Source organism: Martes martes, assembly GCF_963455335.1.
Source record: "Martes martes genome assembly, chromosome: 6".
NCBI classification, from domain to species: Eukaryota; Metazoa; Chordata; class Mammalia; order Carnivora; family Mustelidae; genus Martes; species Martes martes.
This window is the reverse complement of record NC_137893.1, coordinates 144,162,523-144,184,158: the sequence shown is the minus strand read 5'-3', so window position 1 is coordinate 144,184,158 and position 21,636 is coordinate 144,162,523. Positions and strand designations below refer to the sequence as shown.

Here is a 21,636-nt window from a genome sequence, read left to right as displayed (position 1 = left end):
CAACAGACGCCTGGGGCTTACACAAGGCTTCAAAGGGTGCAATTAAAATGCTATGTCAAAAATAAAATAAAATAAAATAAAATAAAATAAAATAAAATAAAATGCTATGTCCATGGCAATGTGAGAAACTGAGGAAGCTGGAATGATTTCCCCCCTCCCTGGCCCCTGATCCCTGCAGAGGGTGCCGATGGGTCCCGTGGTCCCCGCTGGACCGTGCGTAACGGCGCACGCTGAAAGGGCTAATTGCTTGCTCTGTCCTTCCATCTCGCCGGGGAAACCTGAGAGCTCGCCCGCCCAGCCTCAGGATGGAGACTCGTTCCTTGGACAGAAAACAGTCGCAGGGAAGGAATGACACGGCAGCTTACGCTCTGTTTGGGCACATATTTTATTTATCCAGTGAGGGAGGAAAGAGAAGAGAGACAGAACTCGAAGGTGGCATGATTTCTGAGAGAAGACCAAGGTCATGTTCTCCTCAGTCCAGTCCACAGATTAAGTAAAAGTGCATAGGGGTGAGATGAGCATCTTGCTAGAGAATCAAACATCTTATCTGAGGAAGAAAACCCTTTTTAAGGTTAGTATCTATCTACTCGCGGGTTTCTTATTTGAGGATGGCTTACTTTAGTCTTTATAAAAACACGACAGCACTGTATAAACTGCTGGGGCTGGATATTGAAACGTGAGTAGCTGCTGATTCGGAGATTTTTCTGGGAGTCCAGATCTCAAACAGTCCCACCGAGGTGAGAGCCCCAGGGACATCGCAGACATGGTCCCTGGGAGACACGATGACACGCGGCAAAGGAGGAATCTCAGACACCACAGTCCAGGATCTCCGTTGCATCGATGGGGACACTGAGGCCAGGGGAGGTTAAACAAACCCCCAAGGTCACACAGCGAGGGGGCAGTAGCTTCTCATTCCCCGGCTCTCGGAGGCTGCGTAGAAACTCCTAACGTTCATTTCTTCCCCAAGTTTCTAAAGTTGGCAATGTTAGCTTTTCAAGTGAAAACACTGGAGAAGACCAAACCAAACCAAAAAAAGATTGGCGGAGAACTCTGATAAATTTGTACCCATTCTCAGCAACCTCATGTGAAGATAGAGTTAGAAGACAAACGTTTGGGTCAATACCAAGGAACTTGACTTTTCTATGAACACACACGACAGTATCTTACACGTAGTGAGACAGGAACAGACGCAGCACCACACAAGAAAAATCAGGAAACCGACATTAGAAAATAAAACACACCACGTTAGCCACTTGTCATCTGGTCTAAACCGCTGGGCGCTCTCCAGTAACGCGGGGGAATGACAGACAGTCACGATATTTGAGAGGGGAGCTCCCGAGGGTGCCCCATGGGCACAAGAGCCCCCCTGAAGCAGCGTGGTGCCTATGCACAGGTCTCCAGGGACGTCACCTCCTCCCAAGACCCCAAACCGAGCTGAAGTGAGCTCCCGCACCGCACTGCCCGCAGCCAAGCCCTGGGCTGGGGCCAGCCAGTGCCCGAGCCCCATCATCACAAACCTGGCCCCGCTCCTTGTTAACACTGCATGTGATCAGAGAGGGGGAACTGGGGTGGGAGGTGTCTCAGGTTGCCGAAACAGGCTGGACATTCTGCACCCTGGACAGAGTGACGGGAATCTTTGTTTCCCCCGGGCCCGGGGCTTTGGTAATGGGCTGGCTGTGGGCCTTGATGTCGGCGATGCGCTCTTTAAACTTCTGCTGAAGAAGCTTTTCCTCTTTGGAGTAGCTTTTCACGAACACGGACGTCAGCAGGCACCCTGCCATGGACATGCCCCCGAGGCAGAAGAGGATGGCCCCGGCCAGCTTGCACGCATCAAGGGCCCCGTTAAATTGCATGGCCTGCGGGTCCACCACCACGAAGTCGGCTTCGCCAAACGCTTCGATTTTGGGGGGCACCAGAAAGCCCACCGCCAGGACAGTCAGTCCGAGAACCACGAAGACCGTGCCGGAGATGAGTCCGACCTGGGGAAAGACACAGGGAGGCAGGACGGGGTGAGCTCATCGCCTGGGCTCTCCTGAGCTCCCCAGAGCAGGACCTGGCTTCTGGGAGCCGTTAATATTCCCCTGCAACCCAAATTTGACATGAGAACCCTATACCATTTCCTAACGGTAACAGAAGGTAAAAGGAGGCCGGCCCTTCCTAATTTTAATGCCAACCAGACAAGCCAGCACCGCCTTGATGGCTTCCTTTGAGCTTTCTCAAAGCAAAACGCTTTGCAGTGGCCCCATCACCTTCGGTCTGAGTTGTCTCCTTGAGTCTGTGAGCAAGAGTGAAGCAGTCTTGCTCCCAGGTAGAGCCCTGCCCTCTCCACCAGGCCCTGGTGCTCTGACAAGCTGGCCTGGAGCTCACAGGGAGGCCCCACCGTCCCCCTATGGATATAACCTGTGACACAGAACGTCCACCTCGGACAGGCTTGCTCTGCGCCCATCACAGAGGGACACGAAACAAGTTCATTTCATCAGTCTGTCTAAGCACAGATGACAAACGGGGTCATTGTGCCAAGCACCAACCATCCACAGCCTCCCTTTCCCCCCCAGTAATACGAACAGTGGCTGCTGCTTTACCCAGTACAGCTTTGGTCTTACCCTGGTCTGTCCCTCCCTGTGGGTCAGATTTATCTTTATTTATTGTCCAATCATAGAATGGGCCCTGACAATCGAGAGCCAACTCCAGCTCCCACAGACCCTTCACCCACCCAAAGCCCATGTCCCGTAACACACCCTTCCTCACACTCTTACTGAAATTCCCCAGGACACCCTGTGGTGTCACCTCTCTCCCTGCGATGAGGGATGAGCTTGTCCAACCTGCTTGTATGTTCCCGGTGACTTGGGTGGAGGACACGGGCAATCCGCCTAAGTACCTACCTCTTCCCCCAAGGTGCTGGGAGGGAACCATAATCGCTAGTTTACAGGTCAGGAAATGTCACCTCAAGGAGGGTGGGTCACTGGCCCAAGGACGGACGTTGGCGAGCAAGTTGCAGAGAAACTGCATTAGCTCAGTTCGGATACAGGGTAACACGCCAAAGCGGGAGGGGGCTGTCCACCATGCGGTGGTTTGGAACGGACAGATTTGGGCGTGGCTTCCGGCACTGCCCACGAGTACTTCAGTCACAGAAGGAAAGTTGCTTAAACACTTTCATCATCCACTTCCCCCTTTATAAAAGGCTTAATAAGCGATAACCGGAGTGGTGGAGAAGACCAAGGGAGGCCAAGCTCGAAAACGGAGCCCGGGGCCTGGCAAAGCCATCCCCTGTAACAAGTAGTTGTCATTACATCTATCTGGAGACGTGCCTCTTGTGAAATGATGCTACGCTGGCAATAGCATTATAAAGATCTGAGCACTTGACGATCAGCTAATACAGTTATTTATTTTCTAAATACACTTAAATACATTTCCTCCTGTCTCTAATTGCTTTTAGTTAGTGTAACAACGTTGGGGAAAAAAACCCAATGCACAGCACCTCTTAATCTTGACCTTTGAATTTAAAGCATATTTATTTAGTTTATTTATTAAGTTTTAGGGTAATGCACTAATAAAGAAGATTGGGATAATAGGAGGAAAACATGTTCCCAAGTCCGTCAGAGAGCTGGTATTCCTGAGTTCTCGCTCACGACCTAGGCATAGGGTTCGCTCTGTTTTTTCCCTTGATCCCCCTCAGCTTCTTATGAAAAGGAGGTGGTTTTTTTAAAAGATTTTATTTATTTATTTGACAGAGAGATCACAAGCAGGCAGAGACGCAGGCAGAGAGAGAGGGAGAAGCAGGCTCCCTGCCGAGCAGAGAGCCCGATGAGGGGCTCGATCCCAGGACCCTGAGATCATGACCTGAGCCAAAGGCAGAGGCTTTAACCCACGGAGCCACCCAAGCGCCCCAAGGAGGTGTTTTTATCTACATTTCACCTGGAGGAGATGGAGGCAAGTGGGGCAGAAGAAGCATCGTTCAGGGTCCTGTAGCCAGCAGGTGGTGCGACCAGGCTCTAACCCAGGTCGGTGTGATCGCCGAGCCTCACGCTCCCCTTTTATCCTCCCGCGGCACTTCACCAATTACTTATGTGCTATTATTATTTTTTCAAATTACCACAGAGTTTTAGTCACCATGGAGGGACAAATTTCCATTATGTAATATTGTACAGAAACTGAAAAAAACCAGTCAATATAAAGTCTCTGGAAAAGAACAGAAACTTTTCTACATGAGACTCAAGTACCATAGGAAAAGTTGGGCTGTAAAAAATCACGTTTTGGATGGCTTTCCCTATTTTTCTGAAAATAGTGGCAAATTCACCCCCAAAGCCTAACCATTATTTGTCACTTAAAAAAATGAGTCACGCTGGAAAATTCTGAACGCGTGAGCTAAATGAACATTAATATCCACGCTGACATGCTTCCTATGTCACTAAATCCCCTTCTTCCTCAAGGACTGGCACTCGTTTGCAAAAGCTGAGGACTGTAAATGTAGCCATCGTCGCTTCTGAGGTGCTGAAGAGCGACGGAGGCCAGCGCCCCGTGTCTGCTAGTCCTGCCCTGCTCTCCGCATCTCTCGTTCCCGCCTTACACTCCGTAAACATTCTAACCGACGAACTTGACCGCCAGACTGCTGCCGGCGGAGCCAGGTAACTGAATCCGGGAGCAGCCTGCTCCTCCGCTGAGCCGATGTAGAGATGAAAATCCACTCTTGGAATCTCCCTCAGAAGCTAAAAGGCAAACGGTGCCTTGCAGATGGCAGAGCTCCTGCTCACTTCAAGAACTGGAAAGGGGTTGGCCGAGGGGGTATCCGAGGGGGGCCTGCCATCTCTGGAGGGGAGGGTGGCGGCGGACAGTGGACTCCCAGGGTCCAGAAGGAGCCCTCCACGCAAGTCTAAAGACGCGCTCAGAGCCCCGTGCCCGGAGAGGACCCGGAACACGGCGATGACACGTCTGGGAGGGTACGGGAGGGCGGGAGTGGAGGGGCACGTGTGGGATCTGAAGGATGCCGTCTCCGCGGAGCGCGGGACAGAGGCGAGACGGGATGCTGGGAAGCATCAGCCTGACCCTGGTACCATCTTGGAGAATGGAAAGGAATGAAGATTTGGGGAGTGATGCCACACAGAGCCGTAAAAACGGTCTCTCTAAGTTGAAGTGGTCCTTGGCCTAAGAGAAAGGGGGCTCTATTAAATAGAGTTTGAAAAAAAATGCAACACGGGGCTCCTTAAGGGTCTGAGAACGCGGACAGCGTGGTGTGGGTCCATGCAGAGAGCTGGGACCCCACGGGGAGAGGGCCCCCTGGGGTCTGGCGGAGCCCCTGGGATGGCTGGTGGTTGGGCCGGCCCAATGCCGAGAGAGAAGGGCGTCTCCGCTGGGACAAACCTTACAGGCCACAGCAAGGACGGTGACTTCTGACGGCATTCAGCACCTGCTGCTGGAAAGGACGCTCGGACAGGGAGGAGAACCCGGGTTCCAGAAACCCTGCTGATGCAGGCTGCCAGCCGGCCCGGCGGTGACTCAGACCAGCATCCCTGTCATCATCTCTGCGTGAGCCGCCGAGGTCGGAACACACCTCCGTTTGCTCCAAAAGAGCAGGGCTGCCGGCAGGAGCTGGGCGGCTGTCCCGGCAGAGGGTGTGGTAATGACCGCGGTGGGGAGCTGAGGGAGCTGAAGGTGAAAGGAGCCGTCTGGCCTCGAGGTGACATGCAGGGGAGGCGGCAGCAGGACGGAAGCAGGACGCATCTTCATCATCGGCCCTGAAGGCCACTCTGACCTCTCCTGAGCAGGACCTGGGCTCTGAGGGCTGTCCCTTGCCAGCAATGACAGCAGATGGAACTCACCTGGCCTGACCTGTTTGTAGGGACACTGAGCTTTGTGGAGCAACCATCGATGTCCAGCTGGGATCCAGGCCCACGCGCCCCCCCCCCAGGCACGACACCTGGTACCCCGCCCTTGGTCTCCCACCTGATGGAGGCTCGGTCCCTCCAGCATGGGAAGACAGCCAACTGTCCCCATCTTCAAAAGCTATTCCGGAGCCCTGTGTCTCTCTCTAGCTAAAGCTTGAACTCATCCAATCCTTGATATTCAAGCTGAGTCCTACAATGTCACTGAAACTGGTTTCTCCAAGGTCATGAAAACCCTCCTAACTGTCCAATCCGGTGTGACCTCATTCGAATGTTCTGCGGCTGGTGATGTTAAGTGCTTTCGTCTTCTTAAAAACTCTTGTCCCTGAAACGACTCTTTCCTGTTTCTACGTCTGTATCTTTAACCAGGCACTCTCAACCTGTTTTGCCAGATGTTCTCAAATTACTGGTGTTTCCCAGGGTTCCCCCTTGACTCACATCTCTTGTTCAAGATCTCTCTAGGGTTGCATGTGCAGCTGTAGTTCCAACTCCCATCTACATGCCAATGAATTCCAAGCTCCTGTCTCCAGGCTGGATTTCCTTCCTGGGCTCTCGCCCCGGACTTCTGACAGCCAGTGGTAAGATCTGCACAAAAATGTCCCAAAGGCTCCCCAAACCCCAAATATTCAAAATGGTGCCCCTTTCCTCCTCCTTTCCTCTCTTCCTCCCTCCCTTCCCTTCATTCCTTCCTTCCCACTTTCTCTGTGCTCCTGCCGTCCACCCAGTCACGGAGCTCCTCTCATTCCTAGTATAAAAGCAACTCAGCAATCTCTAGCTACACTTTGAAGAAAATCTAAGACGTGTACTTAAACTCTGACTTAGCTCAGCGGGGGACCTGGAGACATCAGGACAGAGGGGAGGAGGGTCTTGGGAGGAAAGAGGGGAGCCCGAGTTGCTTCCGTTAAGAGAGGCTTGGAGGAGACGGTCTTATCTCGTGCCTGCACATGGCTGGGGACACCGTTTGAGAGGTTTCTAGTATGGGTGAGGAGAAGGTAGGAAGGAGGGTGACTCTGAGGTGAGGAGAGCATGGATGGGGTAAGGGGGTCGCTCCTTTAGTTCATAGCTGCCTTACTGAGGTGATTTGTCACACAAACGGGCGGCAGCAGCTCTCATCAAGGTCGAGAGCAAGACTAAGAAGAAAAGTCCCACCCCAGCCAGTCTGATTCATGGGCAGTGCAGCGGGAGGCAGGGGGTCAATGGGATCATGTCGCAGGGACTTTGCACGTGCCAGGAGTTGCAGGCACTAGGATTAAGGAGGTGTGGCTGAGGCAGCCATGGGGTAGAACCTGTGGGGTCCAGAGAGTGTGTGTAATCCTCTGTGTGTGTGTGTTTACACCTATGAGACAACCTCCCTTAGGAAGCCTACATTTATTTTCTTGCCCTCTTGCTGGACTCAAGCTAGAAGGTTCTGGAAAAGTACCGATTTCAAAGCCTTTCAAAGTCTTCTGTGATCCCACTCTTGTGTGCCTTCCCCCATTCATCTCTCGCCCCCTCTCCTCCAACTTCTCCTCTTCCCAGGGGATCTCTCTGTGGAGCCGCTGCTCCCCCAGGCTGCCTCACACCCTCCCTGCCCCCAATCCCCGCGCTTCCAGTAAGTACTGGGACTCCTTTGAGGGTAGCGTTTATCGTGCTGGATTGTAGCTGTCTGCAGACATGCCTGCCTGCCTTCTTCGCCAGCTCTTTCAGGTCAAGACTGTATCTAATTCACAGGTGAACAACCACGTCTTGTTCACAACCAGAGCCTCCCACGTGACCGTGCACACAGTGGACACAGAATCACTTGTAGAGAGAAAGAACGACTAGCACCGTGAACTACCGGCTCTCCAGATGCACATGGCAGGGCAGAGATTCTAACCCAAGCTCATCAGAGTCCAATCTCCATCCTCATTAAGCTCCTCCAAGCTGCCCACAGCTCTGAAGCCGGCTCGGTGGCAATGTCCTAGCCTCCAGCGAGAGACCAACAATCCCTTAGCACCGCTTTATTGGGACGGGGCGAGGGGAAGCCCATAACTTGAACCACAGATGCAGTTTGAAATGAAAGAAACAAAATCAGAAAAAAGAATCATGATTAGAAACATGGGCACAATCATTGCCTTTCTCTGTACTGATAGGAAGCATTTCATAAAACCCACTGGAATGGATTCCCTTGTCCTTCCTAGAAGGAAACGGAAGAAGGTTAGTGTCCTCCCCCGGTAGAGGACGGGTCTCTAAGTGAGTTCTTATGTGATTCGGGTTGACTCTAAGCTTCGGAATGTTAGCCTTGTGTTTTGTGATGAGGATCTGAGTCTAGGATTTGGATTTTGCTGGAATATAATCTCTATGAGCCCATGGACTTTTGCCTGTTTTTATTCTCTGAAGTAGGTTCAACATAATGGGGAACAAGTACTTTTAAAACTTGCTTGTGTCAGATAGAAGACAGAATTCCGAAATCTGAATCCTGGGGTTGGTCATTAATGGTGAGTTCTTTATTTGAAATCCATACCTGAGTCTCATTTGATGGATTTATAGCTTCTCACATCTCATCCTGGTTGTGCCTTGGAACCATGTGAATGCTTTCAGTATTCTGTATGATACTGGCATTTCAGGCTCTTGGCACGACAGATCTGTCAGGCAAATATTTGTTTTTTTGACACATGGGGAAGCAACCACCCACTTAACTGGGTAAATACAAGATGTGCCAAGCTTGGCTGCATATTTCATTGGTCCAGGCCAGTGAGGATTTATCAGAGATGACATTTCTACAGGGCAAGGAGGCTGGGTCAACCAATTTTAATGCAGAGTACCTGACACTTGTAAGATATCGAATTAACGGGGGTCTTGGCTCATCCCTGTTAATGACTGTGTTGCCCAGTACTTTATTTATTAACTAGATTTCAAATTTTCTTTCCACTTCAGGATCCAATGTTTCATTGGACCTCTGATAGTAGGGACTGATACACCGAATCCTTGAACGCATATGAAACATCTTACTTAATTCTCGCAGCTTTACCTGGTAGGTATGATAAGTATCACCACTGGGCTCACCACGGTCAGGTAACTTGCCCAAAGGTACAGCGCTGTGAAATGGAAGGGCTGAGGTTTGAAGCTGTGTAATCTGAGGACGGAGTCCACGCTCACAAACATTATGCGAATCACCGCTAGAGATCCCTACTCACATCTCCAGCATAGCACGGCCAGACTCGGGACTCTTGGTTCCCCACCATTGCCACTGCTCTCCCAGGGTTTCCCAGCCCAGAAAACTGTAACATCATTCAGTAAATAGCTCAGACTGCAGGCCTTGGAGGCATGCCGACTCTGCTTTCTCTCACGTCTACCTCGTCGGCACGTTCTCACAACGTGATCTTCAAACTTTATGCTAAATCAGACTACTTCTCAGCATCTCTACGAACACCACCCTCATCCAAGCCAACATCACCTCTTGCCTGGGCGCTTTCAGAGCCTTGTAAATGATCTGGCTGCCTCGACCCGTGTGCTCCTATAATCTACTTTCCATGCTGTAGTCAGTATGATCCTGTTAACATATGAGTCTGTTCATGTCACTTGTCTGCTCAAAATGGCTTCCCATACCTCTCCAGGTAAAAGCCAGCGTCCTCATGATCACCTACAAGGGGCTACACAAATCATCTCTGACCCGTTATTTTTCTGGATCCACCACCTGTCCTACCCCTCCCCCCTCCTTCCACTCCAGCCAGACTGGAACTCTTGCTACTTTTCAAGCACACAAAATTGGTTCCCGTTTCAGAGCTTTCTTTCCAGCCCAGAAGGACGTTCAGCCAGGTCATCTTACAGTCCTGTCCCTCAGCTCGTCCTGGTACTTGCTCCAATGGTGTCTCCTCTGAAAGACGGTCTATGAACAGCCTATGCCATACCCTGGCTCCATCACTCCCTACCGTCTTGTCTGGACGCATTTCTCTCCACGGCGCTTGTCACCACCTGACCTCCTAGTATGTGGTTTATTCATTTATGGTCTGTTTCCCGTGATCGGTTACAGGTTCCAAGAGGGCAAGGGCTTTTCCTTCTCATCACTTCAATGTCTAGCACGTTGCAGCTTCTCAGGACAGAGTAGGGGCTCACAATTGTACGCTGAATGACTGAGTGTGCCGTCTGATGAGGTGCTATGGAGAAGCTCAAGCTAACAGTCTCCCGATCACGGCTGGTAGAGGCAGAGACGGCACGCTGACCATCATACTATGCCTCAGCCTCAACTCTCTCTCAATACCTGGTCACTTCTCTTTAATAATTGTTGCAATTTGTCAAATGATACTTACCAAGCCTGCTGGGGGAGGGCTTATAACATTTTGCCTATGGGTGGCTTCCCAGCTGGTGAATTTAGCGGCCCATCAATATCAGTATCAAAAACAATAATTAATGATGGCATTTATACCTATTTACATTTAACCTGCAAATCAACCACTGTCCTGCATTCGGGGGCTTTCTTCAGCTCAAGGTTTATGTTCTCCTTTCCTAAGGGAAGAAGATTGCCCTTAGGATCATCAAGACGGAGGCACACAGAGAAGACCAGAACCCTCAGCTCTTCCCAGCTACAGGATTCACCACAGCCGATAACATTTCCATCTCTTGCCTTACACACGTGTTCTTTCCTTACCTTCCAGAATGCTGAGCTCCACCTGTTAGGTGATCTCTGGATCTGGAAATCATCCTCATACTCCCAGATCGAGGTGGTGCAGTCCTCATAGAACTGATGCAGATAGGACCGGACTCCGTAGCGCTGGTACCCGCCCTCGGTAGCTGCCTGCACCTGCTTGGACCCACAGATGTTGCTGCAAGAACTCATCCTTCCCAGCTGGAATGACAACATCCCCAGGTATCAGTCAGCCCCACGCTCTGGCTTCCAGATTAAAAGGCATATTAAAGGTGAGAACTGGGCTGAGTCATGTTAGTCTATTTGAACAGTGCTCTTTTCTTAAGAGAAAAGACATTTTTAAAGACCTACCTTTCTTATAAGCTGCTCTGCTTTTCAAGTCAATGCAAAATTACCCCCAGACACTCGATGACTAGACACTGGTTCTCCATAAATGAAAGGAGACATAATGGCACAGCTCACTTAAATTATGCAAAAAGGGAAGCATGAAGCACATGGAAAATGGCAACAGAGAAGCTGAGATTTTCATTTTCTTCACAAGAAATCTTTAATCTCTTAGAACCCAGTAGTCTTTACACTTACATGTTAAAGAATTAGGCAGGTCCTCTCACTTGCTACAGATGGAATTTGTCTTGGATTGTCCTCTCGGATGCTTTACCACGTTCCCTGGTGGAAAATACAGGGTGTTACTCCTCAGCGGTTTGCAATTTTGCTCTCAGATCTCATGGATTTTGCTCTCACATTTTAGCTAATTGTCACATTGTACGGAATTCTGTGTTTGAAGGCTGCTGAGCAACGTACGCGTCGTGATTTATTAATCACAAATGGCTCAGGCAATACTTTACACCTCACCGACTCTAACCCTAAATATTTCAGTCATTATGTGTGGACACATCTGTCCATGCGGGATGATAGAGCATAATGGAGAGGGTAGACACAGACCGTCATCACGTTGCAGGAAGTGTCCACTATACACAAGAGGCCAGAGAATTGTTAAATGGAACTATGTTCTGGGTGGGTTGTTTGGGACTCGGTCTTCTTAAGATGGAAATTTCTACTTGACTTCACCTAATTAGTACCCTTAGAGAGAAGCATCTGGTTATTAATCCATGTTATAAAAAAAAAAAGGAGTTGCTGAGGGACAGCAATTTTGGGGAGTAAGGAAATTTTTAGTAATTCTCTGGTGTTTGGTTTTCTTATCTTCACATAAGCAGATACATATGATATGTAGCTGGAAATGTGAAATACTTTTTTTTTTTTTTTTTAAAGATTTTCCAGTCATCCTCCAGATGGTTTTCCCTGTGTGGACATGGTCTCAAGATGACAAAACAAGGAGCAACGTAGAAGAGTATTTTCCCGTTGAACCAAATTCTCTCAGGACTTGTCCTGTATGTCATCCAGGTTAACGGAAGACAGAAACAGTTTCCAAATCCTTATCCAGAAACCATGTAGTGATGTTTATCTACACGGAAAAAGTTATCCCAAGCTGCCAGCAGGTACCCCTGTGTGGACCCTGAGTCTGGCTGGATAGAATTCAGGAGGTAAAATCAAAGCTGAAACCCCAGAGAGTTAGCCTTGTCCTGTCCCACGGGCACAAAATGAATCCATTAAATTATCTTGTAATGGGTGCTCATGGCCAAAAAGGCATTCTGGTTAGAAAATGTTGTCAAATGCAGAAAAAAATATATGGCCCTGATCTTAGAAAAATGAGGCAGATTGGTTCCATTGATGGTGACCAATACTCTCCTCTTTTTTACTGTTGGTCGGTATTACGATTAGAGACTTCCGCCCTGTTTCCGATACAGCAGCCAAGAGTGATGACCCGGGAAGGGCGAGCAGGAGAGACAATACAAAAACTTCTTCTTCTTTTTTTCTTTTCTTTTTTTTTTTTTACTTTTAAACATTTCATAAGGATATTATTTCATAAAATATAAAGATTTTAAGAATGTACTTTTGCCTGATTGGAACAGCAAATTGTGATGGATCAAATTTGTTTGTTAACCTCGTTTTCATATTTTAAGTGTTACGATGATCTCTTCAGTGCCTTTAATTTAATGCCTTATGATGAAGAGGATTAGTAAGGGTCTACGTAGAATAATTTTTTTAAAAGATTTTTAATTTATTCATTGGAGAGAGAGAGAGAACAAGCAGGGGGAGAGGGAGAAGCAGGCTTCCTGCTGAGCCGGGAGCCCGATGCTGGACTTGATCCCAGGATCTGGGATCATGACCTGAACTGAAGGCAGACGCTTCACCAACTGAGCCACCCAGGTGCCCCCACAAGTAGAATAATTTTAAAGGCGCTTTAAAAAAAAGACATTCTATTTAGATCAAGGGGCACTGGGTATCATATGCTACTGATGAATCACTGAACACTACATCTGAAACTAACTCTATGTTGGCTAATTGAATTTAAATTTAAATTTAAATTTTAAAAAAAGGAAGTAAATATTGATAGAAGAAAAAACTTTTGATCAAGAGAAGGGACTCATGCTTTACTAATTCTGCTTTGTCATTGAAGACACTGAGGCATCAAAAAGTCATCTGCTAAAAGGTGATCCCCTGAGTCAGGGAGCAGGTGAAAGCCAACAATGCAGAAGCAGGAGTATGGCCTGAATCACGAACTTGCATAATTAGACTAAGTCATCCAGACACATATTTCCAGGTTTCCTATAAAACATCAGAGACTTGAACATGGAGAAACAGCAAAAATAGGACCGGGGCACAAAGAAATTCCTCATAGCAACGGTAGGAGTTGTCTTCACTGCTGAGGTCCCTCTTGCTTGGGGTAGAGCTCGATGCGGAGCTGGCCACGTGACACGGTATAGACCCTCCCCGCACAGCTGGATTCCGGCACACGGGGTCGAGTGCTTCTGCATTATAGGTTGGGACTCAGGAGTCCAACTTCATTAAACAAAATACAGGTCAAATCATAAAAGAGATGGAAGTGTCCTACACAAATGTTTTTGAGCCTGAGTGTTGGCCAGACAGATTTTTTAGTGATGCTAGATCCGTGCTAGAAAAGGAATCCCAAAGAGCCTTACTTTCTTCTCCAGGCATACAAAACACAAGAGCACGGCCTGCGTTGTGCGTTGTGTATTGGTCATGACATTGCAGGTAAGCTCACTCACCAACCAGGCCTATGGTTTTATCATCCTTAAAATAAGACAGTGGGGGCAGATAGCCTTGAATTCCTTCCAGAGATAGTTTCCTAAGAGTCTCTGACTTTACAGAATGAATCAGTTATTTTTGTTGGATAAAAAACTAGGTTTACTGATTTCCCATCTCTCATTGATTGTCAGACTGCCCCCAATTCCTTATCATTATCATATAAGAAAGTTTTGGTTTACAAGAGCATATAAGTGACTAGGTAGGTCAATTACTTGGTATTAAGTGGACTAAATGGTTGTGTATTATTTGTTTCACAACTTACTTCGGGATTGTGTACGTTCCTAAATAGGACAAGGGTATCTCAGACATGGTAGGTCTGGTTCCAAACCCCCACAATATAGCAAATGCCATATAGAACAAGTCAAAGGACTCGTTTTGGTTTCCCAGTGCATATAAATATTATTTTTACACTATACTGTAGCCTCCTAAGGGTATAATAGCATGATATATTAATTAAAAAATACTTCATTGTTAGAAAATGCTAACTATCATCTGACCTTGCAGCAATCTTTTGCTGGTGGAGGGTCTCTACCTCAGTGTCGAGGCTGCTGACTGATTAGGAGGTGCTTACTTAAAGGTGGGGAGGCAGTGGCAATTTCTTAAAATAGGACAACAACGAAGTTTGCCATATCAACTCATTCTTCCTTTCACTTCCTCCTATTCACTGTAGAGGTATTGATTGTCCTAATTCCAATATTGCTGTGTCTCAGGGAATGGGGGGGGGCAAGGAGAGGGAGAGAGACAGAGGAACAGCTGGTTGATGGAGCAGTTAGAACACATGCAACATTTATCGATTATGTTTGCTGTCTCACATGGGCAGAGTTCCTGGTGCGCTAAACCATCCCAATAGTAACATCAAAGATCACTGATCATAGATCGCTAACACAGAACAGAACACAGAAACAAACACAGCAATAATGAAAAAGTCTGAAATACTGTAGGAATTACCAAAATGTGACCCCGAGACATGACATGAACAAATGCTATTGGAAAAATGGTGCTTGATAGACTCGTTTGACTCACGGTCACTACAGACCTTCAATTTGTAAAAAAGAAACCACATTATCTGTGATGCACAGTAAAGTGAAATGCAATACAATGAGTTATGCCTGTAGCCCCTGGGGACCTCAGAGGTTCCATACATCTTTCCAGATACATAACTTACTGGATTCATTCTTAGAGGAGAATGATCACTAGAAAGGAATTTAAAAATGTACCAGGTTAGAATGAGAATTTTGCACCTACAAAAACACAACAGAGTTACAGTTCCTTGTAGCAAAGCCAGTAACTTTATGTCCCAACATAGAAAATGTTAACATTTGTTTAGAATCTGCTTGGTTGATTGACACTTCCAGTTATCATCAAGAAGAGGCTCGATGTCATTTCATAAAGTCCCTTCTAAAAGCTGGGCAATTATTATAAAACAAACGAGGGCTGAGAAGAACTGGCAGGTATATGCAGAGGCTTTTCAGCTTGGCTCAGCATTTCCTCAGTGAGCAAGGTCTCCTGAGAAATCTGGCTTTCGTATTGGAAGAACTACAGCCGGAGCAGCAGCTGCAGAAGCAGTAATGTTCTGTCTGTGACTCTTGTTAAGCGATGGGTCCTGGAGAAGGCTTCACATCCCAGGAAGTGCATGAACCGGGGGGGGGGGGGCGGCGGCGGAATGAAAATATTTTCCAGCATTGTACCTAAACGGGCTTACGTGAGTACTCCTTTTATAAACACCCTACCTGGTTCCTGCTTGACTTTCTGTCCTTGCTGCCTGCGTGGGCATCATGATGGAGCGTGAGCAACATTAGCGTCTGGCTCTTTGGTCATCTATGAAGAGGGAGTTATTTTTACTCTCCTTGAAGGACATTCTAGGCTAATTAGTGAGGATCTGGGCATGGTTTTCTTCTTTTTTATAATCTGTGGTATCTATCTCGATTCCTTTCGTGGTTATACATTTAACTGGCTACTGCAGTCTTGGTAGCCCAGCACACCTGCCGCGTTCCAGAGACCCACAGGAGGAGAGTATCATGCCTCAGCGCCCCTCCCAAACTCTCCCGAGTGGCCTCCTACAATTAGAGTGTTCAGTGCCAGCCCTCTATCCCTCTCTTTCTCTTGTCCAAACTCGTTTCTTTGTATAGGGCTGGTGACCGTCTGATGCTCCGTACGTCCAAAAGACTATGTACGTGAGGGACTGTAAGCTTCCTGAGGGCGGGCTCTTTCTGTCCTGGTGACAAGCACTTTGAAACTCCTTGGCACAAAAGTGTCCATGGGTGGGTGTGGATGATGGTCTGATCATCCTTCCTTTTTCATTCCTTCCTTGTTTTTACAGCTCTAATGATGGGCCAGATTATGTGAGATAATAAAGCTGAGGCGATCTGCTCTCAGTGGACACTTAGATTAGACATGGAAACACTGCTGAAGCAAGAAGGGTGACAAAATGGGCACCCAAAACAGATATGTGCTGGGGCACTGGGATGGCTCATTCAGTTGAACATCCGACTCTTGGTTTTGGCTCAGATCATGACCTCAGGGTCATGAGATCGGCCCTATTTCAGGCTCCACACTTAGCGGGGAATCTGCTTGAGATTCTCTCTCTGCTCCTTCCCCCAACTTGTGCACGTACTCTCCCAAGTATAAATAAATCTTAAAAAACAAACCAAAACAAAACAAAACAAAAAAAACCAAGAAAACAGGGCGCCTAGGTGGTTCAGTGGGTTAAACCTCTGCCTTCGGCTCAGGTCATGATCTCAGGGTCCTGGGATCAAGCCCCACATCTGACTCTTTGCTCAGCAGGGAGCCTGCTTTCCTCCCTGACCTCCGCCTGCCTCTCTGCCTACTCATGATCTCTCTCTGTCAAATAAATAAATAAAATCTTAAAAAACAAAAACAAAAAAACCCCCCCAAAAGACAAAAAACAACTAAATCCAAAACCTCAGATATTCATAGCTGGAGGGAGTGAAAATGCTGAGAATCCCTTGAACAATTCCTCTTTAAAAAAAAAAAAATTTTTTTTCCTTTAAATTCATTTTAGTTAACACAGGTGTACTGTTAGTTTCAGGGGTAGGATTTAGTGATTCATCAGTTGCATATGACCCCCCGTGCTCATTCCACCATGCCCTCCTTCATGCCCGTCACCCATTCCCCCCCAACGCAGCAACCTGCAGTTTGTTTCCTATGATTAAGAGTCTCTTAGGGTTTGTCTCCCTCTCTGATTTCGTCTTACTTTGTTTTTCCTCCCTTTCTCCATGAACAATTCCTCCTTCAGCAAGTAAACCCATACAGGTACTATTAAGATCACTACATGTACCAATATGTGATCATACCAATTTGTTGGAAACTTGACTCTCAGTCAAATAAAGGCAATTACTTTTTTATCTTACTTAAAAAAAACGTTCTTAGCCATGAGAACAGAAATAAGTCTTCATGCCTCTCGAAACTCCAAGAACATCATAGACTCTATATTATTTGCCTTCATGGTCTCCTTGAGGGAAGAGAGGCAGAAAATTGAGGCACAAAAAAGATTAGTGCTTTCCCGTGGCTCCCTGGGTGAGTCAGTTGTGAGGCCAGGCCCGGGCCCTGTTCTAGTTATTCTCTTTGAAATATCACTCAATCTTTTCATATTGCTTTTCTCTCCCATAAAATCCTTCGGAGATAATGAGAGTGAAGTCCCCATTAGAGCCACTTTTCCACAGAGCCAGGGCCGCAGGGTAGAGGCACAAAGCTGCTTCAGACCATTTATCCAACACCAAACCAAAAGGTCAATTTGCTAAAAGGGCTCAGTCTCCGCGTGGAGGCAGGAAGGCAGGAAAGCCGGCTAAGAGCTCTTTCATTTTTAAATCAGGTATTCTAGAATTGTATAAGCATGACCTTAAAACTTGAAAATGTGTTTCTACCAGAAGATCATCGCAGAGGTATATTTCCTTGGAGCCGTGGTAGAGATTGCGGCTCGCATTTTGAGCTTTTTAATGCCATCTAAGTCAGTAAGTATGCAGCCACTTTCATAATTTTTTTTGAAGATTTGTTTTAGAGAGAGAGATTGAGAGAGAGAGAGAAAGAGAGCACGAGTTGGAGGGGCAGAGAGAGAAGGAGAGAGACTCTCAAGCAGACTCTACATTGTGCGTGGAGCTGAATGCAGGGTTCGATGTCACCACCCTGAGATCATGACCTGAGCTAAAACCAAGAGTCGGCCGCTTAACCAACTGGGCCGCCCAGGTGCCCCCACTTTTATAATTTTTAAAAAAGGAGTAATGATATGCAATTACCTTATTACTCCTTCAAGTAAGGTATACAAAGTCCAAAATCAAAATGAGAAGAGAAAAAGAACTCATATTCTCTTAAAACCTCTTCTTTATCTACGTGCAAACCACAAGGTGCTTGTGAATTTGCTTGTGACAAGGATGGATTCTTACCTTTGAAGTCTTCCTCCTCCTCTTCTCCTTGTTTAGTCTTTGGCCTTTCTTTTTAACGGCACATCGTCCTTCAAACCTATTTAAGAAAAAAAAAAAAAGCCCAAACTCTGTAGAATGTGATATAGATAAAAATCTGAATTTCATGAGCCATTCTTACGACCTGTAAAGAGTCACTTTAATGTTGACAAAAACATTGGCAAAGGACTTCTTGCTGAAGAGCAGGGAGATATTTGTTCTTAACAAAAGTATACATATTTCATAACTTTTTAATGGGCTCTCGGCAGACTTTGTAGGGTAAATGAGACAACATAAATGGGCTTTGTAAACTATAACATACTATGCAAACACTATTCTCATTTTAATATAATTATATTTCGCATAGTCAGTAATACAACTAGACTAATACACCTGTATTTTAAAAATTCTAAATAAAAACCTTATTTGCTCCCTAGATACTCCAGAATTGATCTATCTGGTGCCTGTTCCATTATACTGTAAAGTAAATCCATCTTATAGCCATGGTATTTTCGATCTGTTTACATGCATTTTAAACTTATTAAGATTCTTTAGATGATTTACTCATTGGGTTGATTTTTTTACTTCTACATCCATTTCTTCCTATCATGATCATTTTACTTTCCGTCTGCCTAAGAAAAGCAGGTGCCCATGCAAGATTTAATTAAAACGCCAGGGCTGGCTATAGAGATACTGGCGCCCTACATTACTCTAGTCATGTGAAATAAAATAATAGCTGGGCAATATTTTTCAAGAAGTCACTAAAAATTCTTGCTGACGAGCAGTTCCATTTGGAAGAGAACCTCAAAGACGTGAGGTGAGCAAGTCTAGTTGAGGCTTGACAGACTGTTTTCTGTATTTTCCAGTTTCAGCCTCTATAAGCCATAGTAAAACCTTCTTCAAGACTCATTTCTTTGCCCTAAAATTTTATTTTGTAGGTGGTATGTGAGCAGATTTGGGGGGGGGGGAGGAGCAAATTATATTAGGAACCTGGATCTGGATAAGTGAAAGAAAACAAGTGGTCTTCACCCCACCACCCCCCCCGACCCCCCCACCCGTGCCTCTCTCTCAATTAAATGTCTCTTCTTTTTGTCTGTCTTTTTGCCTCTTTTCTCTGAAGGAAATGACTCCCCACCTGCCCTTGGCCGAAGGCTGGCCTGGTCTGGAGCCCGGGATCTCTCCAGCGTGCTGAAAACATTTCTGCTACAGAGCCAGGAACCAATTAAGTCAACACCAGCTGTTTAACTGCAGCTGTGTTTTCTTTGAGGTCATCAGCTCTGACCCCACCCAACGCCTCTTTCTAACAACACAAAGAAGTAGGTCCTGAGATTCTATCAAAGCCCTCACACATCTTTGAACATGGCAAAGGAGTGGGGAGGGCAGGTATGGGGGGGTGGGGTAAATTCAGCTTGGGAAACAAATCAAACCAGCTTTGCAAACTTCCAATACGTGCATCGGACTCTTACCTACTACGTAACTTTTCTTGTCTCCCGGGAAAGGAACTCTTAAGTTTTCCCTGGACACCTCCCCAGTTCTTACGTAACACAAACCACAGATCACCAAGGCGCGGAGTTGGCTACCCCGAATTTGGATGTGTTCCCGGATTTTCATATGCATGATCTTTGTGGAGATTCGTGCACCTATAATAAACGTGAACGAGTAAGGGTGTGTGTGTGTGCGTGTGTGTGTGTGTGTGTGTGTGACAGACAGAAAAACAGGAATCTGTGCGCGCGAGGAGAGAGGCAGGAGGGAGGAAGGGAGGAGAGGGAGAAGTGGGGAGAGACGAACGGAGCACAGAAAACCTGCGTGAGCTCCGCCAGGCGTTACCTGCCCCTCCGATCCCCTGACCCGTGGAGCAAGTGCAGCCGGCTAGCCGCAGATCTCTCGCCGGGGTCCCATCGCCGCCGCCGCCGCCGCCGCCGCCGCCGCCGCTCCCGCCGTGCGGAGCTCAGCCCGCGCGTGATTGACAGCTGGGCGGCCCGCGCGCCCGAGGCCCGCGCAGCTGCGGCGGCCGCCGGAAGGGCCACGTGCGTCCGCGGGGCGCGCTCGGGCGGCGCGTGGGCGGGGCCCCGCCGGGCGCCTGCGCCGACCCCGTCCCCGCCCGGCCGCGCCGGCGGGGCGGCGGGGGGGCGGGGGGGCGGGGGGGGGTGGCGGGAGGAGGCGGCTGGTCGTCTCTGTGGCGGGCCGCTGTGGCCTGGGGGAGCGCCGGCGCCAGCCCTGGCCTCCTGCGGTCCTGGCGTCCCGTGCTGCCCAGCAGGGTGCCTGGCCCAGCAGGTGCACCCCGTGGTATTGCCTAAGTGGAGGAGGCAGGCCGACCTGAGCTGAGCTTTTGGCACCACCGCCCCGTTTGGGGTACATTTGGGGGTATGCAGAGGCCTCTCTGGACCCCAGGTTTTGCCCTTGAGGAGACACGCGAGGAGAGGAGCTCCGCTGGGCCGGTGGAGCGCGGCCCTGCTGAAAGGACCTTCCCGCCTGGGCACCCCTGAGCACTGTGAGGTCCCAACGTCAGGGACTCCCCATGGGCGAGATGGAAGAACGACGAAGAGCGTGAATTCAGGGACGCTGTTCAAGAAAAAAACACACACTGATGCGTGAAAGCAAGAACACACTAGAGATTACCTGTGAAAATCTCAGAAAATGTGTGTAGGTGTGGGCAGGTTAACGTGTAAATACAGTGACCCCTGCTTCGGGAGACTCTGCAGACCCCTGGTAAGTGGGATTTGATGGAAATGACTGCAAAAATAGTGTTTGCCCAGTCGTTCTACACACAGAATTAGAACACCTCAGTTTACCTCGTGCTTACTGTGTGCCGGGCAGACATTGCTTTAGGCACCTTACGTATCTATTAATTATAGACATATTAAACCCTCACATCAGCTCCGTGGGGGGGGGTATTCTTTGTTATCCCAATTTTACAGATGAGGAGGCCAAGGTATAGAGAGAAGCGGGTTGTGCCCACAATGACAACAGCTCGTGATGACTTGTCACAGGTCACACGACTACTACGTGGGAGAGGAGGGCTGGAATCTGTAGATTTATCTCCCAGGCAGGCTTGAGGATATAAATGATATCTTGCCTGAAAAAAACACAAAGAGGTGACTCTATTTTCATTAAAGCAGGGACAGACCAAGGCAAATACTGAGCGAATGTTTTGAGGGGTAGGAACCACAGGGATGACTGTGTACTCTCGGTTCTTTTGGTTCTCAGCTCTTGCCCCAAGTTTCTACACGACTTTTCGACACTGTTGAAATGTGTAGGTCCTTCCCAGTCTTCGAAAAGTACTTCTTTAAAGAGTTTTGACATGTTGCTTGTTAGCTTGCTTTTCTTATATTCAGTGAGTGGATCTGGTGAACATTTATTTATTCTTAGGTTGTGACATGTCCGCTGTGTTTTCCATCCTTGAAAGTCAGTAAGAATCAGCGCACATGCAGAAAATCCAGGAGCTCTGTCCCACTTCTGGCAAGGGCATGGCTGACTGCCAATCGCCTACCGTGTTGGTTTCTACTAAGTGTCCTGACCTCCTCGGACAGTGCATGAAGAATCCACCATCCATTAGACATGCAGGCAGGTA

The 21,636-nt window shown here is 47.8% G+C and overlaps 1 protein-coding gene across 1 annotated transcript; it reads right to left on the bottom strand.

The window, feature by feature from the left end:
- Positions 1-363: 363 nt before the first annotated feature.
- On the bottom strand, positions 364-20,078 carry NRSN1 (neurensin 1). The gene is made up of 5 exons (XM_080805735.1): positions 19,893-20,078; positions 18,051-18,126; positions 11,065-11,148; positions 10,486-10,683; positions 364-1,979 (listed from the first exon to the last, which is right to left on the bottom strand). Exons 4-5 carry the CDS (start codon positions 10,672-10,674, stop codon positions 1,581-1,583), a joined length of 588 nt encoding a protein of 195 aa, XP_080661861.1. The 5' UTR covers positions 10,675-10,683; positions 11,065-11,148; positions 18,051-18,126; positions 19,893-20,078; the 3' UTR covers positions 364-1,580.
- Between the last annotated feature and the right edge of the window lie 1,558 nt (positions 20,079-21,636).